The sequence below is a fragment of the Sardina pilchardus genome, chromosome 1 (genome assembly GCF_963854185.1).
Source record: "Sardina pilchardus chromosome 1, fSarPil1.1, whole genome shotgun sequence".
NCBI lineage: Eukaryota > Metazoa > Chordata > Actinopteri > Clupeiformes > Clupeidae > Sardina > Sardina pilchardus.
In genome coordinates this window covers 7,553,641-7,568,324 of record NC_084994.1, presented here as the reverse complement: position 1 = coordinate 7,568,324, position 14,684 = coordinate 7,553,641, and the positions used below count along the sequence as shown (strand labels likewise).

The following is a 14,684-nucleotide window of genomic DNA, read 5'->3' as shown; positions in this document are numbered from 1 at the left end:
AGCCTTCGTCCTTCGTCTGACGCTGGGTTTCCACAGAGCATGTCACCATGCGTTGTTACTCCCGCCTCTGTGTACAGTGTACAACGTGGTGATAATTTCGCCCGGAGTGAGTGAGTCTTTTAAAAGACCTGATAAATCAACTCAGATTCAGTGGATGGGCGGGGGGCGGGGGACATAGCATGATTGACAGGTGACAATACAACCTTGAAGTACCAAAGTCCAAAGTTTGAAGTAAAGGCGTTCGAATTAAATGGTGGCGCACGGAATTGCATGAGGCTGAAATTTTAAGTCTCATTCAAAATGAGAACAACAGGGAAATGTAAATGTGATGTATGACTTCAAATTAATTCAACATCTTATTCAATTGATTTAAAGTTTAATGTAATTCAAAATTCAAATGACATTGATTTAAACTTTAAATTAGATTACATGTAATAATCGTTGATATATTTAAATTTGATACTTGGTGATATGACTTACATGACATTACTTTGTAATTTACTTTATATTTAATTATTGTTACTTTGACCCTTCATAATTGTGGAGCATTTCTCAGATTAGAATTAGAAACTGCACATTCACACTCATCACTGGCGTGGGTTTTACTGTATGTGTTTTTGTGCTTGATACATAATCTTATGTGTGTCATTGCATAGTTTTGACCCTTCTGTTATGATCAACTGTATACAAACCTAACCCACAATTGATTAGGCGTGTCCAAACATCTGCATGCTACAGTAGTACATACAGTAGTTTTTTAAAAGTTGCCACCTTTTGCTGTGATAACAGCTTTTCACACTCTTGGCATTCTCTTGTCCAACAATTGACCGTTCGCAAAAGCCGCGCCCCCTAGTTATTGTTACTACGCCCGTCAAACAAATGAGAACAGACGTTCTACAGAGCTCAAATGCGCCCAAAATGTATTAGAGTGAGCCTGAAGAAAAATCCAGGTTGCACTGGTGCACCTGACGCTGCTTGGGTGAAAGCATACATTTATTTTGCAAGTTTCATTGTAGACTATGCCTGCAACTTTACCAAACAGTATAAACCACCTCTCCTGGGCCCTCTTTCTCTCGCTCTCCCCCTCTCTCTCTCATGCGCGCTCCATGGACACCCCCCTCGACATGCTGTTTTAATCATAAAACATTCACAATCGTGAAAGAAAATGACGCATAGAAGACGACTAGCTACAAATCCGGTTAGCATCACAGTATGCTGCACAATTTTGATTAAAACAATTGCATTCACGTTGACTGATCATAGTGTTTTTCAACTCCAAGACTGGAGACTGTTTTGGATTAATGCAGCAGGGTTCAGATGCAAAACCCTCTAAATCCGTCTGACCTTTTCTTTTAAATGGACATTTTGTATCAGGGTTTTGCATACGAATCAATATTTCAGACCAGAAGACAGCTAGTTTTGAAGCTTGAATTAACTTACAGCCTAGGCCTATGTGAAGCATTCACTCACCATTATCTCATTTTTTGACAAAGTGGCCAGGCTTTTGCATCTGAACTCTCTATGGCACGACAGACAGGGCTGCAATATGTAGGGGATGTTCAATGTAAAATGTTAAAATAAGCACAGACGGGAATATTAGCCTACAGCAATCGAGTCGTAGGCTACGTGTAGGCTACCGAAACTGCTGATCTTGCAGACAATCAGCATATTGTGGGCCAGTAAGTTCCTGCACTGCGGATAAATAGCCCACGTTTTAAACTGGGATTGGGACCATAAATACACAGTAGCGTAGCCTACACAATGCCAGATAGCTAAAAGTTGACGATCAACTAGCAACCACCACCCGAGAGCAAAACGCATCATCCCCTTATCTACATGGTTAGGTTAGTGCTTGGTAGATTGCAAGTATGACTTTGCAGACAGCAAGTGATTTGTTGGTTAAATGTTGAGCACAATGCTAGATGAACAACAACTGTTACGTTCAGTTTTACAGATTTTATAGCCTCTAATGACCGTCAACCACTTGCTAAAAATTATCTGTGTGGATAGCAACATTATCAATCAGTGCAGTCAGGCGAACAGCTAGCTGCCTGCATGTCCTACTGGATAGTAGGTTGCTGATCAGTTAGTGTTCTAACTTTAATACTTTCATATTTAATGCTATAAAGAACCACACATGTTAACTGTTAAATCCAGTTTTACAGATTGTGTGTACTTAGCTACTGCCACTTACTTATTGATTAATATCATGCTAGGTTTATTGGTATCTTCGAGCAGACGTAACCTCCAAGCAGTTTCGTACAGGTATTTTTCAACACTTTGTCACGGTAAAATGTCATTTTATGTAGGTAGCTAATTTAGATACACAGGTGTGGGTGCTTGTGTTTCTTTACGAATCCGCCGTCTTAGTGTGTAAAGAGATTACTGTTAAGTGCCACATACATGTAAGAGGGTGATAAAGTGTCGCTAATTTGGAAAGTTAATTCTAAGTGCCACATACTGTAGGTGATAGGTGTCGTTCTGATATGGAAAGTTATGAATCTTTGAGACATTTAGTTGTGATTGAGGTCTCCCACACCGCTTAATCCATTGTAGGCATCTTTCCACTTGGGTTTTGGGCTTTGGAAAGGCGGAAAAACGCCCCCTCCCTCTAAACTTTTGGGGTACCTGGTGTATGAGTTTCTCGTGCCATAGGCGCATCATTGCACCGTCTTGCAGAATTCGCAATGTTTGACGGGCGTCCTTCTACTTAGTTACCGTTGCTGAGCTACGATTGGACAATGGCCGTTCGAGGGCGTGGTTTTGCGATCGGTCAATTAGACACCTGGCCAGGTTTCCCAGATTCGTTAAGAAGCTCTTACTGTAAGTGCTAAGAACTTCTTAGGAGCGTTCTCAGAACGTTCTTTGATCGTTCCTAAGAAGTTCTTAGCACTCAAGAGCTTCTTAACAAATCTGGGAAACCCGGCCAATGTGTGCTAGCTCATGAAAACATACAAGACAGGATGTGCCCAAACCTTTGACTGTGTGGGTATATAGTATGTACTCCCATAGTACACTGCAAACTGCAACTTCATCCATAAAGTAAAAAGTAACATAACAAGGCTACATTTTTGTCTTCATTGTAGACTGGCACAGTGTGATCTCAGTAGAGATTCCTGTGAGGAAATATCATCAGCTCTCCAGTCAGAAAACTCACTGCTGAGAGAGTTGGACCTGAGTAAGAATCCCCTGGAGGATTCTGGAGTGGAGCTGCTGTCTGCTGGACTGAAGCACGCTAACTGCAGACTGGACACACTGAGGTTAGTCATGTGAACTCAGTTATTCTGTGGTATGAGACAGACAAGAGGAGTTTGATTTTAACTGTGCCTTTGTGTCAGATTAGTTAGGCTGCTGGATTCTGTAGCAGGGCATACTTTGTTGTGTGGTGGCCTGAACCTTTCTAGGACATGGTGGTCATAAAGGTTGGAGAGCGGAAGTTGGTGTTGATATTCACCTCAATGACTTTGCTGGTCACTCTGACTAGCCAACTCGTCCAGCTAGGGCTGATTTCCCGATAGTGTTCCCGATAGTGTTCCCGATAGTGTTCCCGATACTTCTAGCGAGTTACGAACACTTCAAAGGAAAACTTTACCAAAGTTGTTTACCTTTATAGTCGTGGTTCCTGAGCTGTCCCTTAGGAGTCTTTTTTAATAGAATAGAATAGAATATATACTTTTTGGATCCCGTGAGGGAAATTCGTTGCTCTGCATTTAACCCAATTTAACCGAAGTAGTGATCACACACAGCGAGGTGAAATCACACACTAACCCTGAGCAGTGAGCTGCCTGCCCAACCAGCGGCGCTCGGGGAGCAGTGAGGGGTTAGGTACCTTGCTCAAGGGCACTTCAGCCGTGGACTGGTCGGGGATCGAACCGGCAACCCTCCGGTTACAAGTCCGAAGCCCTAACCAGTAGGCCACGGCTGCCCTTTTCCTTTTAGGAAAAGCTCATTCCGTCCAACATACACTGTCTACCCTGAAGGCGCTGAGTTGGTTGACATCAATTGACTCAGAAATTAATTTTTCACTTCAAGCGGAGGCATGACAGGGTTATGACAGACAGTGCTTTCTTTACACAAAAAACACCATTGCCCACATATCACCTCCAGTAACATTCACGCTCCATCAACATGGATGAACTTATCATGGAGCACAAGAATCATGAAGTTTGTAACGTATATTAGTGTGGACAAATTTAAATTTAAACCTGTCATTACTCATGATTCATGATATGAGTTGATTCATCAGGGCACTGTTTATCCCTTTCCTTTATTCATATAATATGTTATCTTTCTCTTGTGTTGTTATACAGACTTTCTGAATGCACACTTACAGCTTACTCCTGTGGAATTATGGCTGCTGTTCTACAGTCACCAAACTCCCTGATAGAACTGGACCTGAGTCACAATGACCTGGGAGATTCTGGAGTTCAGGCTCTCTCTAAGGGACTGTCTAGTCCTAACTGCAAACTGCAGACATTAAGGTTGGTGTTAGACATGCCTTTGGATTATTATTAAGACTATGCAGCACAGCCATAAAGATTATGGTTTTGTTAAGATTGATTTTATTTAAAACATCATTTACATTTACATAATTTTATCATGAGAAATATCTCTCTCTCTCTCTCTCTCTCTCTCTCTCTCTCTCTCTCTCTCTCTCTCTCTCCCTCTCTCTCTCTCTCAGGCTCAGTAACTGTGGTATCTCAGATGATGGTTATGTTTGTCTGGCTCTGGCTGTGATGTTGAACCCCTCCTATGTGAAAGAACTGGATGTGAGCAACAATCATCCTGGAGAATCAGCACAGAAATTGTTATCTGCTACATTGGAGGATCCTCACTGCAAAGTTGAGGCACTTCAGTATGTACTCTAGAGAACCAGAAACATCAAGTTGTAGTCTGGATTTATTTATCTAGCTATTTATATTGCATATGTATTTATTTATACGTTGTACTCGCGTGAAAATACTTGAGCTTTTTTTCATTAGCCTAGCTCCTACTATATTATCTTCACACAGAACAGCACATTTGATTGGCAGACACTTGAGCAAACAACTTTAAAATAAAAAAAAAACATGGGAATGCCATCCATTTATCCATCTCTGTAATGTTTTTTTTCTCATGTTGTTATGCAGACTTGCTGAGTACAAACTCTCAGAGAAGTCCTGTGGAATTGTGGCTGCTGTTCTACAGTCACCAAACTCCCTGATAGAACTGGACCTGAGTCACAATGACCTGGGAGATTCTGGAGTTCAGCTTCTCTCTAAGGGACTGTCTATAGTAGGGGGGATTATCAACAAAAAAGGGCCTAATCGTTACGCGTCGGATAGAAGCACCAAAATTGGTACAGACACTCTTTATGATGTATGTCATCATATCAGAAGGGGTGCCCCAAATTTCTGGTTCATTAAGGTCATTTTTTAAGGGAAAATCCAAGATGGCTGCCAGAAACGGCCTTAGGATAATAAAACATTGCATAGTTTGGGCATCTTGATTTATTCTGCTACTTTATCATTTCACATTTAATATATAGAGATGGTTAACAAATAATATATGCAAGATAACCCATGTAAACAATCTTACATGTCTATTATACAACTTTAAAGTGGAAAAAACAGGCTTAAAACGGTCAGAATGGCATGACTCCCCCAGTGAATCCTCACCTGAGCAGTTAATTATTCATTTATGCATAACATTAATATTCTTAAAAACTTTTGGAAGAATCACTTAATCATTTTCAAAAGACAGCTTATTGTTTAATTGTCCACATGAGCAGAGATCTAGCCCTAAATAGGAACACAACTCCTGTTATGCTAGCGTTAGCATTAGCATTAGCCAATGTAGACCCACCAGCTGGGTTGAGTTAAAGCTGGGCAAACAAAGGTATTCCTAGGCTAATTGTGTCCCTGTGATCACTTGGGGTCTTTTTTTGCGTATTTGTGCCCTTTGGATCTTCCTGGGGGGTATTGTCGTATTCTTTCGGGCATAATGTTATAGGAACTATGAAATTTAGATTTGTACTACAGTAATGGTAGCCAGCTAGTACTAAGGTGTGTAAAATGTACATTGAGTAAGGCTGTGTCTCATTACACTTACTTCCGTCAGTACATTGCTAATGTGCACTGACCACTCACTGCCGTAGTGCTCATTTTTGATGGTTAGTACTGTCCCAAAAGGGGCCTTCCCCAAACTTCCCACAAAGGTGGGAGCATGCAACATTCTAAAATCTCTTGGTTAAATGCTGAAGCATTCAAAGTTCCTTTCACTGGAACTAAGGGACCAAGCCCTGTGCACCAGTGCACAAAGCAAGGTCCATAAAGGCATTGATGACAGAGATTGGTGTGGATGAACTTGATTGGCCTGCACAGGGTCCTGACCTCAACCCAATAGAACACCTTTGGGATGAATCAGATGGACTGAGAGGCAGTCTACTCATCCAACATCAGTGTGTGACCTCACAAATGTGCTTCTGAAAGAATGGTAAAAAACATCCCATAAACACACTGTGGAAAGTCTTCCCTGAAGCTGTTATAGCTGCAAAGCGTGGACTGACATCATATTAAACCCTATGGATTAAGAATGGGTTGTGACTGAAATTCATATGTGAGTCAAGGCAGGTGACCAAATACTTTTGGCAATTAGTGTACAGTACTTAGGTTGCTTTTGGTATAGGGCAAAACTTTCAGGAAATATACATCAATAGTGTTTTCAAAACCTTGAGGAAAAGAGCAAGTTCGGCTCTCCCCGGTTTTCTTTCTTTTTCAGGTTGTGATACAACCTTTAGGGCAAAAAGTCAGCATGGGCTGCATGGAAATAATTTCCAGAAGTAACAGGTGCCTTCACTGCTATGACATTAAATCTTTTTCAATTACTTAGCCAGGAAACAAACATATTTGCATTGCTGGAGAGGTACACTTGTGTTCTTTACGATAAGACAACCAATCTTGAAAAATTCAATGATCTCAAGAAGGATTTGTTTTCTCAAAAATGTCTCTCAATGGAAAATACCCCTACCACACAGGCTGCACTGATCCAGCATTAAAATAGTGCAGTGTACCAAGCTAGCATTTGGTCCAAAGGTCTGCAAGCTATCCACTCAGTGCTTTCTCCTGAAAAATATGGATGGACTAAATTAGATGATTCTTGGACACCTTTATGGACACTTTTACCAGAGGCAGCGAAAGTATGTAGAGAACTTCTTAATGTGACAGCAAAGCTGAGCCTCTCTGCCGAGTGCCGATGCCAGGATGCTGGGTTGCCTTGCACAGCATTATGCCAATGTGCTGGAGCATGTGAATAGATGAGAATATGCAGTATGTAGGCTATGACTAATGTACTACTGTAATCTAGTGTGGTGTCATACTATGTCTTACAAAGTTACAGGGGACATGTGTGCATAATTTTATGATTTTATGAGATCTGCCTGAGGTGCTTCTCTGTGTTTAGAGTATCATTGAGATAGTTAGTGGATATATAGGTAGCCATAGTGTATTTCTCTTCATAATTGAATTTAAGACAGTTCTTCTTACCCTAGATAACCCTAGATATTTGGGGCATTCCTTCTAGGATGTCTTAGGATCACCCAAGGAACATATCCAATTTCAAGCTTTTTAGAGGTTGTTTAGATGGTCTTTGAATTAGCTGCCAATTATGTGGCGGGCACGACCTTAGCGCAACCTTTTTCAATTTCTTTAAAAACTCACTACCTGTTAAGGGATAGTTTTGGGCACCCCTTCTAGGATGTCTTAGGGCTAATTCGTCTTTTTATCTATCCTTCCTTCCTTCCTCGGTTCTCCGGCTTGTTTCCATTGATTTATAAAGAACACTAGATAGACTATCCCATTGTTGCTGCCCCATCATTCTTTATCTAGGAAGGAAGGAAGGGAGGATATAAAAAGATGAATGAGAAGAGCCTTTAGGATCACCCAAGGAACACCAAATTTCAAGTTTATTAGACGTTATTTAAGTGGCATTTGAAATAGCTGACAATTTTGTGGCGAGCAGCACTGCCTTTTTCAATTCCTTTAAAAACTCACTTCCTGTTAGAGACATACTGGACACTCCCTCTAGGATGTCTTAGGATCACCCAATGAACATATACCAACTTTCAGGCTTTTTAGGGGTTGTTTAGGTGGTCTTTGAACTATCTGCCAATTTTGTGGCAGGCAGTACAGCCTTTTCCAATAGTTTTTGAATCAGCTATCAATTGTATTGGCGGCCATTTTTAATTTCTTCAAAATCTCACTTCCTGTTTGAGATATTTTTGGGCACCCCTTCTGGGATGTCTTAGGATCACCCAAGGAACATGTATACCAAAATTCAAGCATTTTAGGGGTTGTTTAGGCAGTCTCTGAAGGAGCTGCCAATTTTGTGGCAGGAAGCGCAGTATTTTTTTGTTTTTTTCAAAAACCTCACTTCCTGTTTGAGAATTTTGGTGTAATCTTCCAGGATGACTTAGGATCACCCAATGAACATATACACCAAATTTCAAGCTTTTAGGAGGTTGTATAGGTAGTTTTTGAATCAGCTATCAATTGTATTGGCAGCCATATTGAATTTCTCCAAAATCTCACTTCCTGTTTGAGATATGTTTGGGCACCCCTTCTGGGATGTCTTAGCATCACCCAAGGAACATGTATACCAAATTTCAAGCATTTTAGAGGTTGTTTAGGCAGTCTTTGAAGGAGCTGCCAATTTTGTGGCAGGAAGCGCAGTATTTTTTTGTTTTTTTCAAAAACCTCACTTCCTGTTTGAGAATTTTGGTGTAATCTTCCAGGATGACTTAGGATCACCAAATGAACATATACACCAAATTTCAAGCTTTTAGGAGGTTGTATAGGTAGTTTTTAAATCAGCTATCATCTGTATTGGCGGCCATTTTGAATTTCTCCAAAATCTCACTTCCTGTTTGAGATATTTTTGGGCACCCCTTCTAGGATGTCTTAGGATCACCCAAGGAACATATCTACCAAATTTCATGCTTCTATCCGCCGCGTAACGATTTTTCACATAATCTCCCCTACTACTAGTCCTAACTGCAAACTACACACATTAAGGTTGGTGTTAGACATAATCTTTGTATTGAATTTCAATTTAAGTTCACTTATAGCGTGCCAAGACATTAACACTCTCTAAAGCACCATGCGACATGTGTAAACATTCACAGAGAGCCAATGCAGACATCCCAAGTCTCCCGGAAGTTCCGGGAGTCTCCCGCATATTAATAGCGACTCACTGATGCCCGCAAATTACTTAAAATCTCCCGGATTCTAGAGCGAGCGGGCAAGATCGCGCACACACGACACAGACTGTACTCAAAACCTCGCACAGCATCTGTGTAGCGCGCACACGACAGAGAGGCAGAGTGAGAGACTGTTCATGTGTGTGATAGTTTGCGTGTGTGAAGCATCCTGATTGGCATGTTTCGGTAAGTCAACCAATCAATTTCCAGTGTGGGCGGGATTATATCTCTTCTCCCGAACCGTATCAATAGGTTTCATTTCAAGTGCATATTATTCAGGCCGGCTAGTTGCCAGGGCTACATGAAAACAACAAACTCCTTAGACCTGTTTAAAGTTGCAATGGAATAAGAATAAAAGCAGTTTACAGTAATAGTATAAGCAGCCCATAAAGTAATCTACATATTCTTACATGATTAGAAGTGCATTGGGCTATAGCCTGTGCTATTGCCTTGTCCTCCTTTTTTTTTCTTTTTTTTTTGCGGGGGGGGGGGGGGGGGTGTAGGGAAACCTCCCTGAAATGACATTTTGCAGGTTGGGATGCCTGCCAATGAGTAACAGGGATGACGAGATGAGTGAGAGTTGAGACAGAGAGGAGGAACAGACGGAGTTGAAGAACAAGACAGAGAGAGGAGGGAAGAGGGAGAGTTGAGAGAGACAGAGGGAGAGGGGGAGAAGAGGAATTGTACAGCGTGACAAATGAAAAGTCAATGACAGCGCTATGCTATAGCGGCTTAACTAAGGCATGGTGGAGGGTAGACAGCGCTATGCTATAGCGGCTTAACTAAGGCATGGTGGAGGGTAGACAGCGCTATGCTATAGCGGCTTAACTAAGGCATGGTGGAGGGTAGACAGCGCTATGCTATAGCGGCTTAACTAAGGCATGGTGGAGGGTGGTCAGCGCTATGCTATAGCGGCTTAACTAAGTCATGGTGGAGGGTAGACAGCGCTATGCTATAGCGGCTTAACTAAGTCATGGTGGAGGGTAGACAGCGCTATGCTATAGCAGCATAACTAAGGCATGGTGGAGGGTAGTCAGCGCTATGCTATAGCAGCATAACTAAGGCATGGTGGAGGGTAGTCACCGCTATGCTATAGCAGCATAACTAAGGCGTGGTGGAGGGTAGTCACCGCTATGCTATAGCAGCATAACTAAGGCGTGGTGGAGGGTAGTCAGCGCTATGCTATAGCAGCATAACTAAGGCATGGTGGAGGGTGGTCAGCGCTATGCTATAGCAGCATAACTAAGGCATGGTGGAGGGTAGTCAGCACCAGCACAGGTGTGGTCAGTGGCCACCATGGGACGCATGACTGGGGCACCAGTCACACAAGCCCACAGCAGAGATGGTCTGAGACCCTAAGGTGGTTGAAGTTGCACACTGCACCATACCTAACTAGATGAAACACATGCACAAATGCAGGCAAGCAAACACACACACACACACACACACACACACACACACACACACACACACTCACTCACTTACAAGCGAAAACTCACAGACAGAGAAGCACACATACACAAAAGCAGGCACACACATGCACACACTCATTTACATACATAAAAGTTGCAGCAGGGGATGGAGTAGGAGATGGAAACAAATTGATTTTTGCAGAGAGACTCTGTGGCAGTCATATTTTGTACCGCTTTGCGGTACATCTAGTTTTCTTTTTGAGTGGTGCTACAGAGTCTAGGGTTGATTGTAGTGTATCACATTACCAGTTAGTAGATGGACTTTGGTTGGGTTAAGGAAAGGGCCTTCTGGGTGAAGGGAAGGGCCTTCTGATACATCCGGAGTCAGGAATGTGGAAAGGGTAAATTGATTTCCCCCCCAAAAAGTCTGCATTCGTTTTTTTTTTCAGATAAGCCAAGACTATAGTAGTAAGCTGAGTTAGATGCTACAGTACATAATGTAGTGTCATTTTAACAGTAATTAGATGCTAGTCAGTTAGGGTTGGGTATTGTGGTAAGATCGTTAACTGCTCTATGTTAATGCCATATGATATGACAAGACTATATTGATAGTATGGTTATATAGAGATTTGAGAAGGCTAGAGTGGTAGATTGTACAGTAGCTACTCCACCTCCCCTGCCAGTGTGGCGTGGTACATGGTGGTTCAAATAGGAAGGTGGCGTAGACTCATTCAATGGAAGGTATTCATCTAGTTTACGCTAGGTTTCAGTGAGGCATCTATGTGATTGTCAGTAATAAGGATTGTAAAGGATTATTATTAGGATTATGCAGCATAGTCATAAAGGTTTTGTTATGATTGATATTATTAAATACTATTTCAGTTTAGTTACAGTACATAGGTTACATAGTTTACATCGTTTTATAATGAGTAATCTCTCTCTCTTTCTCTCTCTCTCTCTATCAGGCTCAGTAAGTGTGGTATCTCAGACGAAGGTTATGTTTGTCTGGCTCTGGCTCTGATGTTAAACCCCTCCTGTGTGAAAAAGCTGGATGTGAACAACAATCATCCTGGAGAATCGACTCGGAAGCTGTTATCTGCTATTCTAGAGGATCCTCACCGCAAAGTTGAAGCACTTCAGTATGTTTTCTGGAGCAGTTTTTCCCAACCTTTTTTCCTTGAAAGCCCCCTTGCCTGTGTCCGTGTACTCGAACTCCTATACACACAAAACATTGTTTTATTCAATCGGAAACTTTGAAAGTGTACAGAGAGATGATTACAATACCTGTATCTGTAGGAAGAAATAAATCATGGCTTTCTGGTCCAGTATCGTCAAATCAGTGGGCGCAGATCTGTCTGAATCTTTCAATACAATCATGCCTTACGTACAGTATATCCAGATCTGTGCAGCGCTGATCCCTATTGAACATACAATCATGCCTTACGTACAGTATATCCAGATCTGTGCAGCGCTGATCCGATTGAACATACAATTATGCCTTACGTACAGTATATCCAGATCTGTGCAGCACTGATCCAATTGAACATACAATCATGCCTTACGTACAGTATCCAGATCTGTGCAGCACTGATCCAATTGAACATACAATCATGCCTTACGTACAGTATATCCAGATCTGTGCAGCGCTGATCCCTATTGAACATACAATCATGCCTTACGTACAGTATATCCAGATCTGTGCAGCACTGATCCAATTGAACATACAATCATGCCTTACGTACAGTATCCAGATCTGTGCATCACTGATCTCTATTGAACATACAATCATGCCTTACGTACAGTATATCCAGATCTGTGCAGCATTGATCCGATTGAACATACAATCATGCCTTATGTACAGTATATCCAGATCTGTGCAGCACTGATCCGACTGAACATTGTAGGTTGTTTTTACTCCGGAGTTACACTTTAAAGGAATACGCCACCCAAAAATGAAATTAAGCTAGTCTCGGTCACCCCCAGAGTTAGAACAGTGAAAAAAACCCGGTTAAAATCCGTCCGGGCATTCTCCTGCTTTGGGAGCAGCGATGTTAGCTTTAGCTTAGAACAGTTGCTGTAGATGAAGGGTGTCAGTGAGCACGTCCTCCAAAAAAGTGACCGAGACGTCTACATTTTTTTCTAAATATATTTTGGGAGCCGTGTGTTCAAAACGAGTACAAATCATAATGCAAAATCGAACGAGACTATTACCTGGGCAGATCTTTACTTGGAACTATTTTCAGCCTCATCGCCGACGAAGCACCGCTAGCTAGGCGCAAAGTTCTCACGTAGCACCACTTGTGAAGTTCCAGTCGAAGCTAGTTGGGAGTTTACAAGACTGCTACGTGAGAACTTTGCGCCTAGCTAGCGGTGCTTCGTCGGCGATGAGGCTGAAAATAGTTCCAAGTAAAGATCTGCCCAGGTAATAGTCTCGTTCGATTTTGCATTATGATTTGTACTCGTTTTGAACACACGGCTCCCAAAATATATTTTGAAAAAAATGTAGACGTCTCGGTCACTTTTTTGGAGGACGTGCTCACTGACACCCTTCATCTACAGCAACTGTTCTAAGCTAAAGCTAACATCGCTGCTCCCAAAGCAGGAGAATGCCCGGACGGATTTTAACCGGGTTTTTTTCACTGTTCTAACTCTGGGGGTGACCGAGACTAGCTTAATTTCATTTTTGGGTGGCGTATTCCTTTAAGCAAAAAAACTCTGAATACTGAATAAACTTACATCTCCTACATTATGGCCTCCATACAGAACAGCAGTGCATTTGATTGGCAGATAATATAACAAGCGGGAAACCCAAGAGTGAATATACTTGTAATGTAATTCTAGTGTTGCTTAATAAGTAGGCTACAGTATGTGATTGGTTACTGTTACTGCAGAGGGATTGTGTTGTCCTCAGGGAACAAACGAATCATGCATCAATCAATAATCAACAAATCTGAATGCAGCATCAACTGCACTGTTTACAGTGGTATCATTGTCTGTACATTTATTGCATTTACTTCATTTGATTTAAAGTAACCTTGCATAGTGACATGTTTAGTTCTGTCAAATGTTTTTGCAGATTGGCGGACTGTAACCTCACAAATAAGTCCTGTGAGATTCTTACTTCAGTTCTACAATCACCAAACTCCCTGCTACAGCTGGACTTGAGTGACAATATTCTGGGGGATTCTGGAGTTCAGCTCCTCTCAAAAGGACTGTCCAGTTATAACTGCAAAATACACACATTAAGGTGGGTATATATGATGCATTCCAGACCTCATCCAAACGAAAGGTTCTACCTCCCACTTCAAAGCGTTCCAAGCATTTTGGAGTGGGAGGTTTAGAAAACATGGGTGACCGCTGTAACGTTAGCATACCGTCGTAACGTTAGCATATTAGGCTAGACTAACTGTATAATGTTTTAACATTACTTTCACAATACGTTGTATTCTTTGTTGACACAATTTTAAGTCATAATATGAAGAACAAGTTAATTACCGTGTCTAAAACAACCCTACTCTGAAGTTTATAGCGTATTCCTTGAAGTTACTCTCACGGAGCATGTCTCCATGGGCGCCGCCATAATCCTCCCACTTCATTTTTTTGAGGTCGGGGCAGGTTGAGCTCCTACGAGTTCGCGAGTAGGAGCTCCCACTTCGACAGGCGTTCCAGTGCATCTTTCGTAGTTGGAGGTAGGATAAATCCAACATCCCACTAGTTTAAATGCTGTCTGGAATGCACCATACTGAGGAGGAAAGCTATGCAGTTTCTCACGTATGACCACTAGAGGCCAGTACTGAACCAACTATTTGGTTTGTACACCAGTATGGAAGACAATAACGAAACAAATTAGTGCAAGTGGAAGAAACTAAATCATCACTGTTACACATGCATGATGTGTTGTCGAAAAATGAATGGTTTTGTGAGGTTACACGGAACATGCTATATGGTAGCCTAGTTTTGTGGAGTGTTGTAAAATGTAAAGAGAGAATGTACATTCACGTGATTGTGGTGGTCGGATGACGTCGCTGCTTAGCAAC

General features: G+C 41.8%; 1 protein-coding gene across 1 annotated transcript in view; it reads left to right on the top strand.

Annotated features, from left to right (window-relative positions):
* LOC134076143 (NACHT, LRR and PYD domains-containing protein 12-like) overlaps window positions 1-14,684 on the top strand; it is a 32,344-nt gene that overhangs the window by 6,731 nt on the left and 10,929 nt on the right. Inside the window, exons 4-6 of the mRNA XM_062531149.1 lie at window positions 3,087-3,260; window positions 4,311-4,481; window positions 13,724-13,894. Coding sequence (XP_062387133.1) covers window positions 3,087-3,260; window positions 4,311-4,481; window positions 13,724-13,894 — 516 coding nt within the window. The remainder of the gene's footprint in view (window positions 1-3,086; window positions 3,261-4,310; window positions 4,482-13,723; window positions 13,895-14,684) is intronic.